The sequence below is a fragment of the Myxocyprinus asiaticus genome, chromosome 49 (assembly GCF_019703515.2).
Source record: "Myxocyprinus asiaticus isolate MX2 ecotype Aquarium Trade chromosome 49, UBuf_Myxa_2, whole genome shotgun sequence".
In the NCBI taxonomy this organism is placed as follows: Eukaryota; Metazoa; Chordata; class Actinopteri; order Cypriniformes; family Catostomidae; genus Myxocyprinus; species Myxocyprinus asiaticus.
Window position 1 is genome coordinate 15,483,025 of NC_059392.1, and position 27,785 is coordinate 15,510,809.

General features: G+C 38.6%; 1 protein-coding gene across 1 annotated transcript in view; it reads left to right on the forward strand.

Annotated features, from left to right (window-relative positions):
* Positions 1–4,927: 4,927 nt before the first annotated feature.
* Positions 4,928–27,785, forward strand: part of LOC127438258 (prolyl 3-hydroxylase 2-like) — an 82,601-nt gene continuing 59,743 nt past the window's right edge. The window contains exon 1 of the mRNA XM_051693712.1: positions 4,928–5,568. Within this exon, the coding sequence (XP_051549672.1) occupies positions 5,158–5,568 (411 nt within the window). The 5' untranslated portion in view covers positions 4,928–5,157. The remainder of the gene's footprint in view (positions 5,569–27,785) is intronic.

Below are 27,785 nucleotides of genomic sequence, written 5' to 3' on the forward strand. Positions count from 1 at the left end.
TCACTAATGGGGAATGTGGTCTGTATAATTTTGTTTTTGACACACAGTTTCTTTTTTTTATTATATCAATATGTCAGTTGTTAATATGAGTGTACTATCTCTCTCCACATGGAATGTGAATGGGTTGGGGCACCCCATAAAAAGAAGGAAGGTTATTACTTTTCTTAAACGTAAGAAATATGATATAGTGTTTCTTAAAGATATACACCTTTCTCCGCAGGAAGCGGAAAAATTTGGGAAGATATGGGGTGGGCATGTTTTCTTTAGTGTTGGCTCAAGTAAGAGCAAGGGAGTCATTATATTGGTAAATAAACATCTACAATTCAAATGTCTCAAACAGATTAAAGATAAAGTAGGAAGAGTCATTATTGTTTTAGCTGAAATTCAGGGGCAAAGGTTGATTTTGGCTAATATTTATGTGCCTAACGCTGATGATCAGGGCTTTTTTTATAGATCTTGAAGGGATGTTGCAAACCACTGGCACCCCTCGTGATATAATACTGGGAGGAGACTTTAATCTTTTGATGGATTCAGTCTTTGATCATAGTGAAGCAAAAGTGTGTAAGCCCCCTAGAGCAACACTGGCGCTTCACAGGATGTGTAGAAATCTTGGTCTTACAGATATTTGGAGACTTTTGAACCCATCTGGTAGAGACTATACATTTTTTTCATCAGTCCATAAGATTTATTCTAGAATAGATTTTTTTTTTGATATCCAAGTTCCTCATTTCATCTGTTGTGGATTGCTCAATTGGAAATATCTTAGTCTCAGATCATGCCCTGGTGAGTTTAGAGGTGGTGCCACATACAGAGAAAAAGAAATCATATAGTTGGCGCCTTAATGTGTCCCTTTTGCAAAATCCTGAATTCCAGCAAATGTTAAATACTGAAATCAATGTTTATATGGAGACCAGTTGGTCCTCAGTATCCACTGTGGGCATGGCTTGAGAGGCACTTAAGGTGGTTCTTAGGGGCCAGATCATACAGTATGCATCATTCATCAAAAAATCCACAGCACAAGAACTCATGGAGTTGGAAGGAAATATTAAAAATGCCGAAGTAGAGCTGAAGCGCCGTTTGTCAACTGATGGCCTCAGAGAATCGACTCGATTGAAATACAGATATAATACTATTTTGTCGCAGAAAGTGGAGTTTTGGCTAATCAGGGCAATACAGTCATACTTTGAGTCAGGGGACAAAGCAGGAAAACTTTTGGCTAGATATATAAAGCAGAGAGAGTCTTTTTCTACCATTCCCTCAGTGAAATCTGCTGGTAGTGAAATATTTACCTCGGCCATTGATATTAATAATGCTTTTAAAGAATTCTACTTTGATCTCTATATTTCCACATCTTCGTCTACTGATGAAGATATTAGAAACTTTGTGGAACCATTAGATCTCCCTAAACTGACGACTGAGCAAAAACATTCTCTTGATTCTGAGATAACCTTGGAGGAGCTTGGCGAGGTTATTAAGGCCTTTCCTACAGGCAAGTCTCCGGGGCCTGACGGCTTTGCTGCTGAGTTTTTCAAATCTTATGCTACAGAACTGGCTCCACTTTTGCTAGAAGTTTATACTGAATCATTAAAGAATGGAATGCTTCCGCCAACCATGACACAAACCCAGATCAGTCTAATTCTTAAAAAGGACAAAGATCCAAGCAAGTGTAAAAGTTACCGTCCAATTTCCCTGATCCAGTTAGATGTAAAAATTTTGTCAAAAATTCTGGCTAATCAATTAAATCAAGTCATGACATCTCTTATACATATAGGTCAGGTGGGGTTTATTCGGGGTCGCAGCTCTTCTGATAACATTAGGCGTCTCATCAATATCATGTGGTCAGTAACGAATGAACAATCTCCGGTCGCTGCCATCTCACTTGATGCCGAAAAGGCTTTTGATATGGTAGAATGGGATTATCTTTTTAAGGTTTTGGAAATATACAGGTTCGGGAGTACGTTTATTGGATGGATTAAGTTACTTTATAGACACCCAGTAGCGGCGGTACAAACAAATGGACTAATTTCAAATTATTTTACTCTGGATAGGGACACCCGGAAGGGTTGCCCTCTTTCCCCATTATTGTTCTGTCTTGCCCTGGAACCATTAGCAACCGCAATAAGAAAGGAGGATGATTTTCCAGGGGTGGTGGCGGGAGGTATGGCACATAAACTCTTGCTTTATGCAGATTATATTTTATTATTTGTCTCTGACCCCAGTAGATCTATGCCTTGCCTCCACAGAATTATTAATTCCTTTTCTAAGTTTTCAGGATATAGAGTCAATTGGTCTAAATCCGAAGCTTTGGCTCTGACAGCGTACTGCCCAGAAACAGCTTTCCAGCCGGGTGCTTTCCAGTGGCCCAAACAGGGCATTAAGTATTTGGGTATTTTATTTCCAGCAAATTTGTGTGATTTAGTTAGAGTTAATTTTGACCCCTTAATAAAACGGTTTTCAAGTGATGTGGGCAGGTGGGCTTCATTACATTTATCTATGATTGGGAAGGTTAATGTTATTAAAATGAGTTGTATTCCAAAATTCAATTACTTACTACAGTCTCTCCCTGTAGATGTCCCACTCTCTTATTTCAAGCAATTTGATAGCATAGCAAAGTCCTTCATTTGGAATGGTAAGCGTCCCAAATTACATTTCAATAAGTTACATAGGCCGATTGACAAAGGTGGGCTAGGCCTACCCAAGATTTTGTTTTATTATTATGCATTCCGTCTCAGACATTTGGCTCATTAGTCGCTTCCACCTGAGAGAGCCCCTCCCTGGTTCTGTATAGAACAGGAAGTTCTTGCCCCTATTTCGCCACTGCAGAGCCTTTCTATTAAATTAATCGGAGAAGCTAAGTTACATCCCGTTATCTCGCACTTGATAACTACGTTATCGGTATGCACAAAAGTGTCCAGACTGTTTAATTCTGACATTTTTTAAATGTTGCCTCGAGCATATGGCTGAACCCCAAACTATGCATCAACAAGTCCCCTTTTTGCTGGTCAGAGTGGATTGGGAGGGGGGTTACTACACTCGGTGACCTATATGAGAATGGAGTGTTGAGATCCTTTCAAAATTTGGTTAAACTTTTTGGGATTCCTAGATCTCAGTTCTATAAGTATTTACAGCTGCTCCACCTGCTCTGTACTGTTTTTGGGAGTGGTTTACACCCTCCTAAAGCGGCAGATTGGTGATTACTGCTTTAGGAAAAGGTCATGAGGCATCAGTGTATTACTCCCTACTAATTCAGAGTCTGGGAGACGGAACTTCAACTTCTCTTAAGAGATTATGGGAGACAGATCTAAATTTGGTTTTGGAGGAGGGAGAGTGGGCTGGGATTCTAAAAAATTTCAAATCTGCATCCAGAGACGCAAGGGTTCGCCTCATGCAATTTAAGATTTTACATAGAGTCTATTGGACCCCCTTTAGATTGCATAGGCTTGGTCTTAAAGACACACCCACCTGCTGGCGATGTCAATCAGAAGATGGAGACACAACCCATGTCTTTTGGGGATATGAAAGTTGCAAGAATTTTGGATGAGGATTCAGAGTTTTATGTGTGAGGTTTTGGCCTCTCAAATTGTATTTAGCCCCAGACTCTGTATCTTGGGAGATGAAGCAGTCATTAATTTGGAGAATAAGCACATGAAAAACTGGGTCCTAACTAGTATTATGATCACCAGACAGATCACTTTGAGGAGTTGGATGTCAGCTGGAGTGCCCCGTTTCAAGAGTGGTGTTCAGAGATGGCCAGAGTGGCAGCTCTTGAGGAGGGGGTATCCAGAAGACTGGGGAGTCTGGACATGTTTGTAAAGAAGTGGGGCAGATATCTGTCTTTTTTGGAGGGCTCTCGGGAAAGGACAGTGGAGAGAGAGGTGTAGGGGTTTTATGTGTGTGATTGTTTTATTATTATTATTTTTTTTTAAATTAATTAATTAATTAATTAATTTTTGTTGTGTGACCACTGGGGTGTTGTTGGGGGTCGGGTGGGGGGTTAGTGGGGGTTGTATATTGATTCTGTATATGTGTGTTCTGCTATTTATATTTAAATGTTGAATCAATAAAAAATGTTAATCAGAAAAAAATATGATTTATGGAAGCACCCTCCAATAATAAACCCTAAGTAAAAATAAAATGCTGTTTTAAAAATTAAAATCTGCGAAAATATAAAGCAGTAACAAGAGGGCACTGCTATGATGAACAAATCCTTAACAGTTTAAATAATATTCACACTGCCATAAAGAGAAAATCACAATGACCATATTTTATTTTATTTTTATTTTATTTTATTTATTTTTTTAATTGTGGTAATGACAGTTGGGGGGTAAAATGTGTGTAACTGTCATGAAATAATGCCATTCTTATCCAATGTCTTAATTGTTTCTTTTAGTTTTGGAGTAAAAATTTGAGACATTTCTGCCACACACACACACACACACACACAAAATAATAATAAAAAAAAAATATCATGCTTTGGTAAATTAAAATGATGAGATACAAAGTCATAATTATGACTTTTTATCTGAAAATTAGGACTTTGAATCTCATAGTTTAGATTTACACAATATACACAATTTTTTTATTTATTTATTTATTTATTTATTTATTTTTTTATGTGGCGGAAACGGGCTTCCATAGTGAACGTGACATTTTCATCACAGATTTCGTGAAGAGAGCGGCAGTATGTTTTCTATCCTCTAGAGGGAGACATTGAAGCAGCGACAAGAGGCGCTCTCTCCACAACTTTGTCCAGCTGCACCTTCTGGAAGTGTCTGTAAATTAAGGAACGGTCCGCAATAGAGACGAAACTCTTGGGATTACATACTTACTACGCCTTATTGAAATGAAAATGAAATACAAATGTTATTTTAGTGAAATAAAACTCTGAAAGCTGGGGGTCGTCAACAATGGTCATTTCCTTCTTGTGTGGGCTGCAGGGGAGGAGTCAGCGCACAACGGAGGGGAGGAGAAGGGGGTTATTTCTAAAATGTCCCCGGTAACCGGTCATTCATAATGAGTGACAACGAAACTAACTTGAAGTTTAGTACGGTAGTTCAGCTGCCACTTTCTTCTTTAACATCCCACGCGAGACTTACTGCGACGTACTGTTTTATCCGTCATTGATCGCATTATTTTGCGTACCAGCTGCGTCAGAATATGGATATGAACTCTAGAATCTTCGGCTTTTTGACATGTATCCTCCAGACAATTCTGCTGTCATCGGCCACCCTCGAACCGTTTGACCTGCTCTATGATAACGGAGTGGAGGCTTTCTATAAAGGAGACTATGGCAAAGTGGTGCGGTACATGGAGAGCGCGTTGGGCAGTTTCTCCGAAGTGCGTCAGACCAGAATCAGATGCAGGCTGGAATGCAGAGAACAGCATCGCTTTGATGGATTTCTGAATGAAGATAAGTTCTTTGAAGTGATTCTTCATAGGGCGCATTGTGCGAATGAATGCATTGAGAGAAAGCTGGGAGCTCAATCCATGCACAAAGTCAGTGAAGATGTCATTCAAGATTTTCATAGAAGAATTCCCTACAACTACCTGCAACTTGCCTACAGAAAGGTGGGTCCACGTTTTATAGACGCAACAGACCTTGGCTCTGTTTAAAAGTTGTAAAATTTTGAGGTATCATGTACGTTCGAACATTCCTATCAAACATTTTTGGGCATTGTATGCACGTTCAAACATTCAAATAAGTTTTTTGGGGGAATCATATGCGCGTTCGAACATTTTTGAGCATCGTATGCTAGTTCGAACATTCGTATCGATCACATTTGGGCATCATATGCACGTTTAAACATTCAAATAAAAATTCGAACATTTGAACTGAAAATGTTTGAGCATCACATGAACGTTCAAACATTCGTTTTTTTTTTTTTTTTTTTTTTTTTTTTTCTTCATCATATCCGCGGTTAAACATTCGTATCAAACATTTTTGGGCATCATATGCACGTTCAAATGTTAGACTCGAACATTTTTGGACGTCAAATAAGCTTTTGAATGTTTGAATCCAGCACTTTTGGCAATCATGTGCGCGTTCGAACATTTTTGAGCATCGTATGCGAGTTCGAACATTCGTATCGAACATGTTTGGGCATCATATGCACGTTCAAACATTCCAATAATTTGTTTTTTTTTGGGGGGGGGAATCATATGCGCGTTCGAACATTTTTGAGCATCGTATGAACGTTCGAACATTCGTATCGAACATTTTTGGGCAGCATATGCACGTTCAAACGTTAGAATCGAACATTTTTGGACATCATATGTGCTTTTGAATGTTTGATTCGAGCCTTTTTGGGAATCATATGCACGTTCAAACATTTTTGAGCATCGTATGCACGTTCGAACATTCGTATCGAACATTTTTGAGCATCGCATGCGAGTTCGAACGTTAGAATAGAACATTTCTGGCATCATATGCACGTTCAAATGTTACAATCGAAAATGTATGGACGTCATGTAAGCTTTTGAATGCTTGAATCAAGCATTTTTGGGAATCATATGCGCATTTGAACATTTTTGAGCAGCGTATGCGCGTTCAAACATTCATATAGAACATGTTTGGGCATCATATGCATGTTCGAACGTGAGAATCGAACATTTTTGGAAATCATATGTGCTTTTGAATGTTTGATTTGAGCTTTTTTGGGAATCATGCACGTTCAAACATTTTTGAGCATCGTATGCACATTCGAACATTAGTATCGAACATTTTTGGGCATCATATGCACGTTCAAATGTTAGAAATGTTAGAACGTGAGAATCGAACATTTTTGGACATCATATGTGCTTTTGAATGTTTGATTCGAGCCTTTTTGGGAATCATATGCATGTTCAAACATTTTTGAGCATCGTATGCACGTTCGTATTGATTTTTATTTATTTATTTATTTATTTATTTATTTCATCATATCCGCGGTTAAACATTCGTATCAAACATTTTTGGGCATCATATGCACGTTCAAATGTTAGACTCGAACATTTTTGGACGTCAAATAAGCTTTTGAATGTTTGAATCCAGCACTTTTGGCAATCATGTGCGTGTTCGAACATTTTTGAGCATCGTATGCGAGTTCGAACGTTAGAGTAGAACATTTCTGGCATCATATGCACGTTCAAATGTTACAATCGAAAATGTATGGACGTCATGTAAGCTTTTGAATGCTTGAATCAAGCATTTTTGGGAATCATATGCGCATTCGAACATTTTTGAGCAGCGTATGCGCGTTCAAACATTCATATAGAACATGTTTGGGCATCATATGTGCTGTTGAATGTTTGATTCGAGCCTTTTTTGGAATCATAAGCACGTTCAAACATTTTTGAGCATCGTATGCATGTTCGAAAATTTGTATCGAACATTTTTGGGCATCATACACGTTCGAATGTTAGAATAGAAAATTTTTGGCATCATATGCACATTCAAATGTTACAATCGAAAATGTATGGACGTCATATAAGCTTTTGAATGCTTGAATCAAGCATTTTTGGGAATCATATGCGCATTCGAACATTTTTGAGTAGCGTATGAGCGTTCAAACATTCATATAGAAAATTTTTGGGCATCATACGCGCGTTTGAACATTTGAATCGAACATTTTTGGGCATCATATGCGCGTTCAAACATTTGTATCGAACATTTTTAGACATCATATGCACGTTCAAACATTAGACAAAAAAATGTTGGGCCTCATCCGTGCATTTATACATTTGAATTGAATATTATTTTTAGCTTTATATGCGTGTTCGAACATTCAAATCGAACATTTGGACATCAGTAACACATTCGAAAGTTCGAATCAGACATTTTAGGGGATTATATTAAAGTTCCAATGTGTGCAACATACCTGTGATACGGCTATTTAGGTAGGCAGCTCAGTAGGTTTTTGAACACAGCAGGGGGCATGACTGCTGACTCAAAAATCATCCATTCATAACCCCAAACAAGCTGGTGCCTTTCCTCTCAGAAAAGCAAATAGACTTAAAAAGGAAAACATAATATTTTCCTAGATAAATGCTGATTGAACTAGGGACACAAACACACAAAGTTGTTAATGGAGTAACAGTTGATGCCTGTGGCCCCTTCGTCTAGGCCGAAAAGCTTCATTATGCCAGAGTCGTGATGGGAGAGAGGGGTGTATGTGGTAAAAATGTTACTTTTCACAAACATCACCCCATACATATACACATAGATGTGTCTTTGAGGCATCCACCAACCAGAATGCCTCTGTTCTCTCACCCCTGATGGTCTTTGGGCAATATCACAAGATGCCAGAAGTAAAAATGAAGTGCATATTATGCCAACTTAATTTTCAGTGCATTTAAGCATCAAAGCTTTAGTGTAATAATATCACAAAATCATCCAGTTTGTTTGGCCACATGCCCATGACTGTCCTGAAAACATAAAAGAAGGCAAAGGTGTCCACTCCCTTTCCTTACATTTTTTTTCCTCCCAATATCAAATAACCAGTTTTATTCTTGTAACAATAACTGATGGTATTTAGGTGCACACTTTGGTTACAATAGTAAATGTTTGGAAAGGCTGTAATAGCACATTGATTCATTGGTTAGTTCCTCTTGGCTCAAAAGGGCCAATCAGAGAGGGATCAAAGCTCAGGAAGAGCGTCTGTTCTCACTTGCCCTGTGGTCAGTTCATGTCTCATGTAAACTGATGGGTAAGGTGGGACACTTTTTTGTGTGAACTAGGATAAACTTCAAAGTAAATCACTTGTGAGACATATTACAGATTAAAAAGACAAAGATGAAAGGGTCTTCTAACCCTGAAATACTTTCATTGCCAGTTTTTTGTAAACATGATCACATGGGAAATGGAAATGCTGCTACCAAATGTTGTTATAACCTGAAATCAACCCCATACTGCTGAATTTGGCATGGGTTATGGTCCCATAGAAACCAGGAAGCAATCACGTTTAAATAAACAGTGGTCAGTGCGATTCAGAGGTTGCATTTTTGTTTTAAAATTGCATTTTAACTCCATTGATGGTTAGGTTTAGTAGGGAGTAGGGATATGCCTAAATATTAATTCCTGTTGACTGTATTACATAATTTACATCTAAAAATGCAACTCGCTTTTGGCGCCACCCTCTGGACATTTCATTTCAACAACACTTCAAGCTTCGGCCACTGGGGGGCAGAGGTTCAAATTTCAGTAAGCACAGACCGATTTCAGAAGCAGAACTTTCGACCTCCTGTCGCCGAATTCACTGTGTTATCAGTCTGTTGTGGTAATAAAAGGGATATGTTGTTCTTTTTATCACAAATTGTGCACATGCTTGTGTGCAAGTTTTGTGCGCATGCTTGTTTTCATTTTGACGTCAAAAGCAGAGAATAATGCAAAGATTTCCAATCTCATGTAAATGCAGTTTTCTTACATTGTCGGATTTTTGATAGTTATCAGTAGGGATGGGCATTTTCGAATAATTTTGAAGTTGAGTACTCTAACCAACAACAAAAAAAAAAAACAGTAATCGATTACTCGTAAATTAAAATGTTACAATTAAAATTACTAAGTATGACACATATAAAATTTATATTTTGTTTTATTCACAAATGTTACGAAGAATGGTTTCAAAATAAGGTAACCTACAAACTATGCTTTTCTTTTGGGAAAAAATATTTGCACTTACCCGGAGCTTAGAAACAAATGCTGACAGCATTAAGGTAATGCACATATATAAACTTTGAGTCTACACAAAGGCCATTACATTTTATAATTTCACATGTTATTATTCAGAAAAACAAGTGGCGAAAGTTGGCTTTTTATAAATTGTGGTCTTCCTGTGTTCAGAGATTTCACACACATACTGGTCTGATAAGCTTCTGAGATTCTCGTACCGCTTCACAGTTTCTTTTCACCATAAAAGCAGATGCTCGTCTGTTGGTTGGCATGACTCCAACAAGAACCAAATATCAATAGAGTAGAATTCAATAAGAATCAAAACTTTACAGTATTGCTAGCGCTACACTAGGCTTTGCTTTCAAAAGCACACATCCATGGCATATTCAAGTAATGTTTTAATAGTTGACTTGCTGTTGCAGAACAAGTAATTGATTAATCGATTACCCGTGCACATCCCTTGTTATCAGCATATTCATGGGCATGTAATGCACTCATTGTCATTTTCAATGCCTTTAAGCTCAGTAATTCAACTGCAGCCTCAATGCTGGTGCCATTGCCTCTCAATCTAACCTTTATAGAAGCTTGGAAAGCCCAACCCATATCTACTGGGGTACAACCAAATTTGAGGACCAATTCCAGGATAGCCAGGCAGATCACATGGAAAAGCCTTTTAAATTGCACTGTGGTAGCATTGTAGCACATTGCATACTTGAATAAAGTATATTTCTGGGCTGAAAGGACCAACAGTTCTTAATGGTTTTGATTTAAGCGAATGATGCACCTGCATTGCTAGAAATGAGTGTGAGTGAGTGTGTCAGGTTCCCCTGCCACTCAGATGTTCGTTCCATGCCCATGAATATGCTCAGCCAAACATTTTCTGGATGACTGGATGCCAGCGGATAACAGCATAACAGGAATGTGTGGGCACATTGCCTTATTTCATTGCACAATAAATGTCCCTGCCTGGGATTAAGAAGAAAACACTACCACTGAATTGCATGTGCTGCCAAGAGCCTGCAAATTCTGCAAGGGGGAGCTGCCTTGTCAAGCAGATGCATGTCTCAAGGGGGATCACAGGGCCTGCAATTGTGCTCTAGACAGAAAGTGGACATAAACCGTGAGTCTTTGTTTGATAGTGACTTCAGCTCACATTCCTTGCAGATATACACAAAGATTAAGTCTTAGACTTTGTTTGAGCCACAACTCAAGACATTCTTGTTACACTCTTGTTAAAGACCCTATGAAATGGCTTGATTATTGCATTTTTCTGCCCTGTGTTGATGTATTTCCTATTAAAACAGGAAGTATGGGTTGAACATTTTAAAGGGGCCTTTTTCCTAAATAGCTGATAGGCTTTAGTTTTATCACAGCCATTTGCTACTTACTGGTCCATTGCAGAGGGAGGGTCATTCCCAATTTAGAGAACATTTGATTGGACATTAAAGTACAATCAAATGCTAAAAACAACTCGGAACACTTCGGCAACTGCATAACAACACCCTGGCAATCACCCATTTGCATCATTGTGGACTTTTGCGCAAAAGCCACTCAATACTTGTTAAATCCTGATTTATGTAGCATCTTGCACTTTATGGCAGTGTTTTGATCCCATATTGGTGGATGCGCTTTCATTTTAGTCGCTCATAAAACTGTTAGATATTATACGACTCTATACGGACATAGAAAGCCAGTGTTGGTCTGGCTTCAGGAGTCCAGTGGGGTCACAGGAAAGACCCAGAGCTGTGTTCAAGCCTATGAAGGGAAAGGCTCTTGGGGTAATTCTGGCAAAGCCTGAGAAAGATCCTGTTTGTGTGGAAAAAAGGGATGCAGCAGCCAACAAACATCTGTTTGCCCTGACAAATGACTGTCTGCAAACTGGAACAGTGTTTCTCTATCAGTCTTGGCATCTGTTCCTCTTATTTTGAATGGAATTATGGCTTCCTTCTATATGGACAATGAAGAACAGGGTTTAACATTACTAAGATTTATGTCAAATGTTTTTGAAGATTTTCATCTTGCAGACAAAAAAATAAATAAAAAATCCCATAGCCTTACATTGACTGAGGGAGCAAGCTCTCAAATTTCCTTCAAAAGATAAAAATATCTTCTGTTTAATAATAATAATAATAATAATAAACTTTATTTTATATAGTACCTTTAAAAGAAGCTTCTCAAGGCACTTTACACAGTAAAAACAAATATATAAGAATACAAAACATAAAGATTAATGAAATGTATAAACATGCAAATCAAAAATAAAACTAATAATAGATCAGAAAACAAAACTAAAATAATCAAGTAAAAGCTAACCTGAAGAAGTATGCTTTTAGATAAGATTTACAAATGCCTAAAGACTGTGCTTCTCGAATATCAACTGGAAGTGAATTCCACAATTTAGGAACATAAGATTAAAAAGCCCTGCCACCCATGGAACGTAAGCGTGTTTGAGGGACAGCCAGAAGACCAGATTGGGAGGAGCGCAGATTAAACTTCGGGGTGTATATTGTTAAAAGATCAGACAAAAACTGAGGAGCCAGACCATGCAGTGCTTTATATGTAAGCATAAGTATTTTAAAATAAACATGAAACATGACAGGGAGCCAGTGCAAGGATTCCAGATTAGGAGTAATGTGATCTCTTGTTCTAGTCCTAGTCAGGATCCTAGCTGCCAAAGTTTGTACATATTGCAATTTGTTAAGTGTGGATTTAGAGACCCCAACAAGAAGTGCATTACAATAGTCAATGCGGGAAAAGACAAAGGTGTTGATCAACTTTTCAGCCAGAGAAAAAGATAGCACAGGCCGTAATCTTGCAATATTTCTGGATAAAAAAGGAAGTCTTAACAGTATTCTGCACAAGGGGATCAAATGTCAAACTAGCATCAAAAATCACTCAAAGATTCTTCAGTTTTCTTTGAAACTTTGAAACTCCAGAACAACCAATAGAGTTATAGAACAAGCTTTGCGAAGCTGGTGAGGAAAGACAAGAAGCAAAATGTCAGTCTTATTACAGTTTAGACAGAGAAAATTGTTATTCATCCATATTTTTATCTCAAAAAAACAATTTGAAAGAAAAGAAACAGCTACATTTTGACCATGTTTAGAGTGGATATAGATCTGAGTATCGTCAGCATAAAAGTGATAGTTAAGACCGAGTGATCTTAAGATCTGACCAAGAGGAAATATATAAATACTAAAAAGTAAGGGGCCTAAAACTGAACCCTGGTGGACACCAGTTTAAACTAGACCAATCTCAGACCTGTAACCACCCATAGAAACAATCTGGCTACGATCAGAAAGACAGGATCTAAACTAGTTTAAAACCATCTCAGAAACACCAAAAACAGTTTCAAGACAGGTGAGTAAAAGATTGTGATTGACAATATCGAAAGCGGCACTGAGATCAAGAAGGATAAGGATGGAAAGTGAGCCAGAATCAGATGCAATTAATAAATCATTGGTGACCATGACCAAGGCTGTTTCTGTGCTATGGAATTTTCATAAACCAGACTGAAGGGGCACAAATAGATTATTAACAGTAAGGTGATTATCCAGTTGAGAAGCAACAACACATTCTAGGATTTTTTGCCAAAAAAGGAAGATTACAAATAGGATGGAAGTTGTTTAAATTGTCCAAATCAATGTTTTGTTTTTTTGGAACTGAAGTTACAGCAGCAATTTTTAATGCTGCTGGCACAACACCAGTGCACAGGGAGTCATTTATTATGCTGAGAACAGCCCCTTTGCAACATTGGGGCGTTCAACCGAAAACTCGTTTTGTTTATCTAAAAACAGGTCCTGCACAGCGATAGGGAAAACAGAACACAACACAGCTGCACACAAAACAGAGAAAAGAACTTACTAAACATGTCATAAGAGTTTGTAGTCGAAGAATTGATGCATTTCTATGCCCAGCCTTAACGGAGTACTCGGAAATCAAACAGAAACATGGAGGAGGCTACAGGCAGCCACAGTCACACCGTGTCCTAAACTGATGGCAAACAACATGCAATAAAAGCTATATTTTCTATGTTAATCAGAGTTTTTGTCCTAACCTTGTTTTCTATTTTCAGCATGACACAGGTAACTCCGTCTGCTGTGAATTGGCACCGGTCCAAAAAAAATAAATAAGGCTGGGCATAGAAATGCAACAATTCTTAGAATTCAAACTCTTCAGACATGTCTAGTAAGTTCTGTTCTGTTGTATGCAGCTGTCTTGTGTCACGAGGGCCCTGCTTGAACTGTTGCTCTCATGTCCTGTCATGAACGCACACAGGAGATCAACTGTCAGTGAACATTTTCACTAAATAATACATTAGATTTCGGTTTGTTTCTCTACAAACCTTATTGTATGATTTCATAACAATCATGAGTCTCATGGAATCATTTATTAGACTTCTGAATTATACTTTTGCATTCTGTTTAAGCTTGAAGAGGTTGTCACCATAAACTGCCATTGTATGACATCACTGAGCACAATTTATTTTCACAATATCTCTGTGTTATGAAAAAGAGTTTAAGTTTAATATTTAGCTTATATGATGAGTATGCATTCTGCTGTTTGCTGTTTTGTCTGTCATTTCCACAGTGGCATTCTTCATGGGTAAGGAATTTCAGTGGATGTCAGAGGAAGAATTAAAAGGTCATATACATATTTGTGGTTAGGCCATGCATTCATAGCCACATCTGATTTTTTACACTTGGGTGGCAAATGTGGTGGTGGGGCATTTGATCAGCCAGGCTATGACACATCATTCATAGTTGTGACCCACATTGCAGCTTAGGCCAAGAACAGCCAACTTACACAGGAAGAGAACGTCTGACTGACATTTAAAAGTGACCAGCCACTGTGATCCATTGAAACACGTCTAATGTGGAGAAAATTAGTGCAGTGTTGAAAAGATCTGTAGTATTTCCTTAGCAGTGGATTTTAAGGTAAAGTGACCTCATGGAAAAAGAACTTAAGAGTGTGATTTCAGCATCTGTCAAACTTTACTGCGATAACATTTATTCTTATTTACAGCACATTAAATGTTTAAAGCCTCTAAACGCGATCTTTTCCAGTGCACATCTGCCTTTAGAGAAAAGTACAAAAAAATCCATCAAAACACTGTACGTACAGATGGTGCACAGTGCGGGATCTCTAGTAAAGATGTCATGGCAAGTGAAGTATGCATTATTTCCATGTCTTTTGATTACGAGCAGTTAATCACCATAACCACAGGGGCCACAAGCAGTGCCCATGGCAATACATCAACATTCACAGTGTACTCAACTTAAAGGGTTAGGTATCCCAAAAAAGAAAATTCTGTTAATCATTTACCCAAGAGGAGAAATTCGTAAAAAAAAAAAAAAAGGTTAACGCTTCTATTTTTTCCCATATAATAAAAGTGAAAGAGAACTAATGCTGTAAAATATTTTGCTCTACCTCACATGATTCCCTTGTGTGTTTTTAAACCATTCAACTTTTAAAAAGCATTTTTTTTTCCTCTCCCCTTTTTCTCCCCAATTTGGAATGCCCATTTCCCAATGTGCTCTAAGTCCTCGTGGTGCTGTAGTGACTCGCCTCAATCCGGATGGCAGAGGACAAATCTCAGTTGCCTCCGGGTCTGAGACCATCAATCCGCGCATCTTATCAAGTGGCTTGTTGAGTGTGTTACCGCGGAGACATAGCGCATGTGGATGCTTCACGCCATCCACTGTGGCATCCACGCACAACTCACCATGTGCCCCACCGAGAGCGAACCACATTATAGTGACCACAAGGAGGTTACCAAATGTGACTCTACCCTCCCTAGCAACCAGGCCAATTTGGTTGCTTTGGAGACCTGACTGGAGTCACTCAGCACACCCTGGATTCGAACTCGCAAACTCCAGGGGTGGTAGTCAGCGTCTTTACTCGCTGAGCTACCCAGGCCCCTAAAAAACATTTAAAAAAAATCATGTTTACTGTTTACAACTGTTGTAGTTCCACATGCTAATTTGTAAGATTTACGCATTTCAATTTTATAACAAGTTTCCATCAAATTGAATTGTGTAATCTTTAACAAAATTAAATTAATAAAATGTTTCAGTTTTACTAATTTACTTTTAAGGATCAATTTGATATTGAATTGTGTAATCTTTAACCAAATTAAATTCATAAAATAGGTGCTACACAAAATATTTAAGCCTACATAAAAAAATATTTTTAAGATTTATGCGTTTGAATTCATAACACATTTTCATCAAATTGAATTAATTAATCTGTAACAAAATAATAAACTTAATTTGAAGTTGTATTAAGTAAATTTTGTTAAAGATTACACAATTCAATTTAATGGAAATTTGTTATGAAATTGAAATGCGTAAATCTTTAAAATATTTTTTTAGCATATATTTGAATGAATGATAAAGTTCCATAAGTTATGGAAACCAAGGTTCACAATCTAAAATATGTTCCAATAATAGTTAGGCTACGTCCACATTAATCCGGATACATTTGAAAACGTCGTTTTCAAAACGCTCTCCATCCACACTGCCATTTTCAAGTGTTTTCCAAAAGTTGCTTGTCCACATGGAAAATTGCCGTTCCATGTACAGTCTGAAACGCAATTATCATCGTGTTCCGTCACCAGACAGCAATTCTGAGTAAACTTCCCGTTGCCTTTGAAGGAACTCAATGTGAAGGTTGTACAAAGTAACATTTATTTTTAACAACGCTATCAAAGTGAACACAATAATGCAGGCACAAAATAGCAGGCACAACAATGCCTCTACAACATGGGCCAGCATTTTGATTGTTTTGGGTTGAATGGATTCAATGACTGCGTCACATGACAACGAATATGTCATTGTTTTCATATATCTCCGTTTTCCCGGTCCACACTGCAACGCAAAGACCGCGTTTTAAAATGTATCCACTTGGGAGAGCGTTTTCAAAAAGCTCAGTCAATGTGGATGGAAGGCCAAAACGTAGAGAAAAAGATGCGTATTCACACAAAAATAAATTAGTATGGATGTAGCCTTAGCTAGCTATTTTGTTTGTTATTTATAGTTGTTCTTTAGTTTTATAAACTCAACCCCCCCCCCCATTTTATATGACTGACACCTCATTGTAAACATGTGGTTGAGTAAATGATGACAGTTTCTTTGGAGTGAATTATAATTTTTTTCCCCCTAAGATTTTCAAGAAAATTATTCCATTCTCTCATATCTCTGTCAATCTCATCCATCGAGCTAAAGCACTTCTTTACTACCTTGTCACTTTACTTCCATTTGTTACTGGAAGTAATTGAGTGTGGGTTGAGTTTAGTTTACACAACCCTGCTCTCACCCGGCAATAAACTCCAATATATGTCTAAATCTGTTTCTAATTGTACACCTCCTCAGTAAATCTGCACACATTGGTCTCAACAAGTACCCGAGTGACTGTGCTCCCAGCTCGCTAGTATGTTCTGTCATTCTGGAATGTAGGTGTGCTGGATGAATGCAATGAAGGTTGGATGTCAGGAGCGCACATGAATGTGCCGCAAGAAAAAACTATGATTCATGTTGTTTTTTTGGACACTGATACAATCCCATTCAAGTCATGGCCTGGTTGTTTTGGAATATTCTTTTGGAATATTCTCTAGAAGTCCTGTGGAGATCATACACAGTCTTTTTATTTTATTTTATAGGTAACTGGCCTTAGAAGTCTTAAAGTCTTAAAGGTACAGTAGCAAAAAGGCCTGAATAATTTTAAGGTTTAGTGAGGGTGGAAAATGTAAAACTAAATTATTATTATTTTTATGTTAAAGTCTGGCCAACATTATAAATAGACTTAAGGGAAAAAATAAAATGTCTGTAAAATAGGGCTAGGCGATATGGCCAAAAATATTATCACAGTATTTCCTTTATCATATCGTTCGATATCGATATTTATCATGATACACATTTCATATAATTAATGGGGGAGGAAATGCACTACAAATGTTTGTTAGACCTTAGAAATGAATGAAAACATAATTAGTTTTTACAAGTAAATCCCAATGGGGAAGCCACCTTTAAAGAACACTCGGTTTAGGATTTAATCCTACATAAAGTGTGTGTGACCTCTTTTCCAAATACATTTTGCCAATTTCATCATCTTCAGCAGATGTTTGACTTCACTGAAAGACTTTGTTGTGACGCTCCATACTCCAGCTCAGTAGGTGTCAGTAATGCACCATGAACTGGATTGCCAACCGCCAATAAACATCACAAGAAGACAAAACACTTTCTTGCCTGTGACAGCGCTATGGATCATGAAAAATGTTTTAACTAACATAAACAGAAATGGTGTTGATGTCAGAGTTGCTGTTGTGTTCAGTTGATAGCTGTATTGCATTGTCAGTGCTGTGTTGTTCGGTACACAACGTTATCATATTAGCCGGATAGCAAGCTACCAGCTACCGAGCCTCATTACCGGTTTCTATGACAGCAAGGCTATGTAGCTGGTAGCCTGCTAATACTTCCTACAGGCTGATTCAGTTAGCTAGTTGTGTATATAACTTGGCTGAACTGCTTGCGTTTTTAGCGACACGTACCTGATCCGATCGCTTAGATGTAGAACATAGGCTAAATAACGAACATTACTCAGAAGTTTATCATCTATTTAAAAAATGATTATTTTTCAATAAATATCGTTTTATCACCCAGCACTATGATAAAATCACTTTAAAGTAATTTCAGTGGAACCAGATTTGAAGTCTCTTCACCCCAAAAAACTGAGATTTACCTTCCCTGTTCTGTCATATTTCCTGCCTAGATTTAAGGCAATTATTCTGGATGGCAAACTCCCTCATTTAAGCTCTTTTTTGATTGCCCTGTGGGGAGGCCTGATTTTAGTCTTAACTCCCGAGACCTCACTGAAACACAAAGCCACTCTACTAAAGTTCAGTTGTATGTCGAAGGGTGCAAAGTACACTACTCCATTGTTGGTGGATGGTTATAGTGGGATTATTGGGCCTGTAATCATTTTACCCTGCACTCTTACACTCTCATGTATTTAATCTTGAGGGATTTGAGTAAAAGCTAAAGAGATCCTTCAGGTTTGCTGTATAAATACATCTTAACAGCTGTTCCAGTGTATCAGATTCCCTGTAAAGTTCAATGTGTAAACATCACTGTTAAGTGCCACCTCTATTATCTCGACCTGAATGAGACCTCAAATCGTTCAGATTGTTGAGAAGGATATAGCTGCAGGTAGAGCTCAAAAAAGGGGCGGGAGCTCCAAAGTTTTAGGGAGCCCCTAATCTAACCCTTTCCCTAACCGCATGTGGAAGTGACGCTCCCTTTTGGACTTGGTACAATCCTCTTGTGGAGTAATCCTGCACCCTTCTAAAGTAACCCGCCCTCTTTTGGAGATCCGGCCCCATTTGGTGATCCCCGTCCTGCAGCCATATCTTGTTGAGTTTGTTGAGGAGAGGTGTGACCATTTCTGTAGATTACAACTTACACCAGTAGGTGGCAACAAGTAAGCATCTTTTATAGAAAAGTGAGTCACTTAATCAATGCAACATCACATTCGCAATTGTGATGTTGGTCTGTATGTGCAGGGCACATGTGAAAAACATCAGTGGGGGTTCAGTATCATTTAACAAATTAAAGTATTCAGTCCTAAACCTGTGGTAGACCAATGCTAAACACAGATGGTGTGTAGCCTCATTATGTCTGCTGAGATGATGATGTCTGCTAATAGTTGAGATGTTGTGGAGACTCAGACTACTGAAGGAAGTGACTTGTGTATATAATTGCTTGAAGCCAGATTCTGGTCTGCTGTTCAGTTGTGGAAGGAACAGGGCTCCCATTTTCTTAAATCATAGATCCTGTGACTTCAACGTCTAAACTGTGGAAACTAAAGTCAATTTGATTCATGAACTGTGAAAGCTCAGGTTTTGCTCTGCTAGTTCCAGATCCATATTGTCATTTTTAACTCTGCTTAAAACTTGAATTCCTATGTCATTTGCTCTGCCAAGCCTTGATACAAGCCTTGAATAATTTTGAAATTTACTTGATTTTCAGAATTTCTTTGAATTTGGTATGCCCCACTGCTGTTAATATTATAGCCAGCCAATGTCATAGTTGTTATTTTCATGTACGTTCCTTTCATGGGCATGCTCGAACCACTTTAATTATATTCTACCAATAATTTCCTACTGCAGCTTTGGGTCTACTCCACCTCCACTAAAATATGACTCAACTCTTCAAGAACTCTAAGGAATCTTCAAATCACGCAAGTTTCATTGCAGAATTATTTTTTTTTTTTTTTTTTTTTTGCTTTTGTAGCCACTTGTTGAAGCATGAATTTGGCACAATGAACAACCAAGAAAAGCTTTTATTGCCACTCACAATTATAAATCATCCTTTCTGTTAATCAGTAGTCTCTTGGGTACCCTGGTGTTGTCTTCAATGTTAAAGCTTGGCAAAGCTTGACTTAATGACTGTTGTTGTTGTTGGATGAGGGGCTTTTTGGCTAGGGGAATTTTCGAGATGCAGGTTAAACCATGTAGCTTGTGTTCCATTCAAGCATATTTCATCTATTCGTAGATCTAACAGAAAACCGAAGACAGTTCCTCAGAACATCAATACAATAGTCATTTATACCATTCAGACATTCGCCATTGGCCATTCATTGTGAAAGCACATTACTGTAAACACAATTTATGCTTATTTTGACAAACTAAGGGCTGAGTCAAATTGATTGTCTTTTGTAATCATCAGTACGTTACAGGTGCTGTTAATAGAGCTTAACTTGTTTTAAACCCAGAACATAACTTTAAGATGGAGCATTCCCTAACTCTCTGCATTTGTTCTCATTTAAGCATTCAGACAGGCTTATAAACTAATCTTAAATTTCAAAGGGAATTGCTGATATTGTGCCAGATTTGTGCTCCTCATAGTTGTGTTGATTAATGTGAGCAATGCAAAGCATTTAGCAAAATTCAAAGAATATGCTGCTTTTTATGAACAAATCCTCTAATATGAGTTGTTTGTCATTTTATAATAACATAAAGCCAGACAAATTTAAATCTTAATGATTATTAAAGGCAATACTTTGGAGCAATCGGTTTGTTTTGAGATGACTACAACTGTTTATAACTAGGGTTGGGAACCGAGAACCAGTTCTTATTCAGAATTAGTTCCATTATTCTGCCGAATAATAACCACTACTATAAGAAACACAAAGGACGACAAAAGGATGACTTTTTTAAATCTGCATTGCAACCCTTACAAAAATGTGAGAGTTCATTGCAAATTACAGCAAACTTGCCACAAATTAACCAATGATCATTTGAGTTCCTGGCAAGGTACTCAGCCTTACAGGCTCTATATGGTTAGAATTAGGGATGAGTGTGGGGTTAGGGCATCTGCTGGCTGCCAGGAACATACCGAGGCACCTTTGTACGATGGGCGAAACATACAGCGTGACCAATGTAGTCCAATTCCCAAACGACCAAATGATACAAGAGAACATGGATATCTGGTTTGATATTAGGACTGCACCTAACGATTATTTTTTTATCGATTAATCTAACGATTCTTTTTCCGATTAGTCGATTAATCTAACGACTAATTTGCCGATTATTCTAAAGATTTTTTATAATTATTACTTGATTAATATAACAATTAATTAACCCAAAATAAATATAAAAAATTTGTTTCAATTTTAAACAATTATACATATATATATATATATATATATATATATATATATATATATATATATATATATATATATATAAATACAAATTTCCAACATTCTTTTGAATGTCCATGTACTAAAATAAAATATTTGATGCCATGAGTGTACCTTCATTAACTATTACTATTATTTTGAATGGCCATTGAAAATGAAGCCATGTGATAACAATTTTACCTGGTCGCAAAAAGTAGTCCGTTAATTTACCTGATGAGCTTTCACCTTTTGCTGACCCTTTTTGCTTCGCAGAGCTAATGTGTGCTTCTAAATCACTTGCACCTTTATTAGCAACTGACACATAAGTGCCAGCTTTACATGTCATACATTCTGCTTCCTACGGATCTCGACCTGGACGAAAGCATGGGAATTTTTTTTGCAAATCTTCGGTAAATTTGCACTTTCGTTTGGGCATTGTTTCCACTTAGCTGTCATTTGCTGCTACTGTCAAGCAACTGTTTGATGCAGAACACAACAGCGCTTTGCGCGTTCACGGAGAGATTGACAGGCAGGAATTTGGCCAGTAGTTGTTGCAAGCCTCTTATAATTGACCAATTGGTGTGCGAGAAGGAGGGACTTACAAAGAGGGGTTAAAGCAATGCAAATATGTGCGCACACACAATGAAGTATTTGACCAGATGCACATCATAATGCAACTAAAGCCAAATCCCGGACATTTTCACAAATTTAGAAATCACGGCCGAAAAAGAGGACATGTCCGGGAAAAAGAGGACGTATGGTCACCCTACGTTAGCAGCGGTGCAGAAATTACTTTTAACATGGGGGCAATGAGGAAACATTTAGAAAATAAATTTTAAGTGACTGCTACTAACAGAAACACGTGTTGTAATACTAATATGTCATGCTTGGGTGGGGACATAAAAAGTAAACAGGACTTACGATGCTGCCTTGCTGCCGTCTTGACAAAGCGCTCCGGTATGCTTTTGCTTCAAGTGTTCATTCATGGCGGTTGTACTGCTGTGATAAGCCAATTCCAATTTGCATAGCTTACACAGCACCACATTGTTGGGTCTGTGGCTAAAATACTCCCATGCTTTAGATGACAGTAGGCGAGTTTTTTTTTAGCTGCAGCTTGTTCTTCGAGGGAATCCATACATAAACCGGGCGCTGCCATTTTAATTACTCCATTGCGATGCGCCAACGCATGTTATGCAAATCGACGTATTTCTGTAATCGATGACGTCGATTACATTGATGAATCATCCCAGCCCTATTTGATATCTATGAATATTTGGTCCATCCCTTTCAGATCTTTCCATATATATGCTTACAGTTTTTGCTAGGTTAACAGTGTTACAAATAAAGTTGTTAATGTGTGGTTGGGAGCTCTGAGTGGTGGCTCTTGGGATCTCTTCATAAAGAAGGAATTTTTACAGGCAGCATCAAGAAAATTTGCTCAATTCTGCTGCCATTTGGAGCAGATGGCAGGCTCATACCAGTCGAGGCCTAGAAGAACACATATGAAGGTGCCTAGCCTTGCTAAGAGGCCCTGCTGTTGAATGGGCTACATGGGTTACATGTGTAACTGTTTGAGTTATTTAGCATTTGGTATCAATTAAAGTGCTGCAGTATGAAAATATGAAACTTCCTTTTTTCAAGGTTACAGTATTTGGTTAAATGTTGGCAGTGACCACCTAGAAGCTTGATGTACATTTACAACAGTCAGATGTTGTGTTCTGGACAGCTTTCTAATTTGTTCCATTGGAAAATAGTGCATTTGATGTTGGAGATTTACGTGCTTGTCCTACCAACAGTAAGTCTGTTCATTCATGGTGTGGAGTGGAGTGGTCAGCTCAAATATGGGCATGAAGTGCTCTGTCAGGTGTTTTCTGGAAGACAAATCACAGCATACAGCAGAAACGGGAAAAGGTGTTTGAATCCCATTTCTGCTTCTGGTTCAGATGCTTGGTCATGGGAAACATAGGAGTTGACGGTGCCGTTGGTCTGACACAACCTTCCTATCATCCAAGATTCCTGCTTGGATAGATTGGTTTATGTTTTGACTACAAATCTGTGGGGAAACCAACTCTTTCTCAGCATATGACCTTCAAGAAATTCATCTGGAAGGGCTGTTAGCCTACTGATTTAGTTTAGTCAACAGTCTCTAATTTTCTTCCATCTTTAGGGGTAGCTGAGCGTCTTGAAATTTTACGCAAGCATTTGAACACAGACACCTCTAGCAATGCAAGCTTGATTTTGTTTGTTGTTGCATTAAAAAATGTCAGACTGCAATACCTAACCCAAACAAGTATGTGTTGCATTCTCAATGTTGCCGCAAGGGGTGCTGTAATGGACAGTGTGAATTGTCTGCTTTAGGCAAGTTTTCCCTTTAAAGCCAACTACTGTCATGGCAGATCAACAGTTCAAATAGAATATTACTGAGCAAGTAAGTTAAAGTCAATATATTTATAGCAACTTACCTGAATAATAACCCATCCAGTTTAATGGCACAGACTTTTAAAGGTAACTTTGCCCTCTTGAGTACTGAGGTTTGTTACCACCACAGTAACTCATTAACGCATGTTAGGCATGTTCAACCAGACAACGAAATGTGTCTACCAAGCCTTAACAAGCACCACTAAATAGTCTATCTGATCTCATTAGCTTAGTTTCCATCCACTTTTCGTGCTATTTTGTTATCGACAAAGTGAAAATGCGTAAAAAAATGTCTTCTGCCTGTTTCCATTCAAATGGCCTTTTATCAATAAAAATTATGTGCGTGATGACATCATGCCTAAAAAAAACACTTTGTTGCTTAAGTTTTGGTTTATCGCAAAAGAAATCTGCCCTTAAGCCATTTCCATACAGAAATGAGTGTTTTATCGCTAATTGTGTACCTTTCGCCTCCCAGATGTCTCTATTTTTCTTCCTCCGAAATTTTGATAAAATGGGGAGAGTATTGAGACAATTCATTGAAATTAGCCAGCTCACTGTCATTTTAATTTCACAAAAAAGCAACCAGAAGAGCAGAACTGCAATCAAAAGGGAGCAGCTGCCCTTCTGATATTGGTCCTTATGTTGCGCAGACCGGTTCTGACCCAAAAATGAATTGTCATGGCCCTATTCAAGCTGGCAGCCTGCACCAAGTAGTGGGGGAAACTTTCGGTGTTAGTATAAGGACCATCCATCGATGTGTATATGCTGTGTGCACAGCTATTAAAGAAAAATGGATGCGGTGTAAAATCAGGGTTTACATATGATACATTTCTGAAATACAATAGGCTATTTTGAACAATCATCTAATCTAAAGCATTGCCATCACAACTGCATTATGTCCTGCATATTTGTCCAGCAACTTTTAATGACCAACTGAACTTGATTGTCTTCTAAAATTAATTTTAGCATCATAATGCAATTTACATTTTCTGAAGAAGCTCAGCAAATGCGATCCAAGGTAAAGAGGGTTAGATTTAAAATATTGAAAAGATTTAAAATGTTCAAAAGCTCGTTTTTTGAACGTGAACTCAGCATTGGACAAATAGTTCCGATAGTTTATAGTCTTGGAAAAAAAGTGTAGAACATTCTGAGAATGTCATTCAGCTGACTTTTTCATCTACAGAACAGGGTAAGGCTAATTTAAGTTTGTGTAAAGAAAAGAAAAGGCTAAAATAGGTCTAAAAATATAAATGTTTTCATGAAGTAATTAATTATTTTATTTAATAGTTTATTCATTTGGTAGGCTAATTTATTTAATTTAATACAAGGAATTTTGCCAGCATTTTTTCAAAAGTAAGCTAAACAATAATTTAATAGAATTGGGCTGTTAGTGTTCCAGAAAAGCACACTGAAGCTTCTCTCCTAGTATTGTGTATTTATTTTTAATTTAAAACATCATTGTACACAGAAATTATGTTTTTTGTATTGTGGGCTAATTCCATGACTGTTGCCTATTAATTTGAATGGTGTAGAAAAGCAACTTTAATAAATAAACAGATGTCTGCCGCGATTAAATTAATCGCAAACGATGTGCATGATACGAGATATTTGTGCTGGCACTCCTGGAAGTGTCATGTTTGCAGCATCGGATCTATATGCCGTTAAGATCAATCCATAATCACATACAATAAATTGGCTTTCAAGGATGTAAACCTTGTCGTCATGATTAACACAGGCTAACGATTGGGGAAAATTCTGTCCGAAAGGAGGAAAAAATAATCTCCAAAAAACTCAGGAAAAAGACATCAAAAAACAACAAAAATAAACACGGGAAAAGAACAAACCAAAAGGCTTACAAAGTTTAGTACTTGGAACTAGAGCAGATTTACGGCAGTAACTGGCTAGGAACATCAATAACCAAGCAAAGAGACAAAAGGAAGTGAACAACTTAATAAATACACAGTCCAGAACGAGGCACAGGTGAAAACAATAACACATGGTAAAATGGCGGGAAACTATAATGAAACACAATGAGGGCCTCTAGTGGCCAAAATAAAACATTAAAGCAAAAAACTCTGACAGGACCCCTCCCTCTAGGAATGGCTCCTGACGTTCCCTCCTGGACGACTGGACTTGCGAGCATGAAATTCTTGAATTAGTTTGGGGTCCAAGATGTCCTTGGCAGGAACCCAGGAGCGCTCCTCAGGGCCATATACTTCCTAGTCCACAAGATACTGCCGGGACCCATGTACTCGACGGGCATCCAGTATTCTGTGGACTGTGTAAGCTGGCTGGCCACCAATGATACGAGGAGGGGGAGGTTTACCTGTCGCAAGAAAAGGAGAAGACAAAACAGGTTTTAACAGTGAGACATGAAAAGTGGGATTTATCTTCAAAGACCTAGGCAAATATAAATGGTAAGTAACTGGCTTTACTTTCCTGGCAATCCTGAAGGGGCCAATGAACCTCTGGGAAAGTTTATGGGATTCCACCCGCAAGGGAATGTTCTTGGTGGAGAGCCAGACTCTTTGGCCGGGGCGCAGAGTGGGGGCAGGTCTGTGTCTACGATTGGCCTGGTGCTGATACTGCTGAGAGACCTTCAAGAGCTTGAGTCGGGCTTTTTTCCATGTCTGGCGGCAACATTTAACGAACTGTTGAGCAGAGGGAACTGCAACCTCCACTTCTTGCTCAGGGAATAGAGGAGGGGTGTATCCCAACTGGCACTCGAAAGGGGACATGCCTGTAGCTGAGGAGCGAAGGGTATTGTGAGCGTATTCTGCCCACATGATGAAGGAAGACCAAGAGGATGGGTTGTTAGCTGCCATACACCTCAGTGTAGTCTCAAGATCTTGGTTAAGCCTCTCCGTTTGCCAATTGGACTCCGGGTGGAACCCAGAAGATAGACTCACTGTAGCCCCCAGAGATTGACAAAATGCCCGCCAGAATCGGGAGGAAAATTGGGGTCCTCGATCAGAGACAATGTCTTGTGGGATTCCAAAGACTCGGAAGACGTGGTTTATAACCAATTCAGCAGTTTCTTTAGCAGTGGGTAGTTTGGGCAGAGGAATAAATCGGGCGGCCTTGGAGAATCTATCAGCTATGACCATGATAGTGGTGTTGCCTCGTGATAGCGGAAGTCCAGTGATAAAATCCATAGAAAGATGAGACCAAGGTCTATGAGGTATGGAGAGAGGATGCAATAGCCCCTGTGGAGAGCGGTGAGGGACCTTATTTTGGTTGCACGTGGGACATGCGTTTACAAATGTTGTCACATCCTCCTTGATAGTTGGCCACCAAAATCGTCTTTGGAGGAACTCAAGGGTGCGAGAGGTACCAGGATGACAAGTGAGACGAGAGGAGTGTCTGCACTGGAGGATCTGGGAGCGGACAGCTTTAGGGATAAACAGGCAGTGGGTTGGCCCCCCTCCTGGGTCAGGTTCTCGGGCTTGGGCTTGTTTTACAGTATTTACCAGATCCCACCTGATAGGAGCTATTATCTTGGAAGTGGGGATAATTGATGCAATAGAATCTGTGTTTACATATACTCGGGACAAAGCATCAGGTTTTAGGTTTTTAGAGCCGGGGCGGTAGGATAAGATGAACTGGAAATGGTTGAAGAATAAGGACCAACGTGCCTGGCGGGGGTTGAGTCGCTTTGCCTGCTGAATGTGTTCCAGATTTTTGTGGTCTGTGAATACTTGGAATGGGTGTTTGGCCCCCTCAAGCCAATGCCTCCACTCTTCAAGCGCTAGCTTAACTGCCAGTAACTCTCGATCCCCTACATGATAGTTCGTCTCAGTCGGTGTAAGGTGGTGGGAAGGAAATGCACATGGATGCAACTTGTGCTCCTCCCCTCTTTGGGACAGCACAGCTCCAACCCCTACGTCCGAAGCATCGACCTCCACGATGAAGGGTTTATCTGGGTTAGGGAAAATGAGAATAGGTGCAGAGGTAAAATGGCTTTTGAGTTTGCTGAAAGCCAACTCTGCTTCATGTCCCCAATTAAAGCTGGTTGTGTTCCCCTTGGTGAGGGCAGATAAAG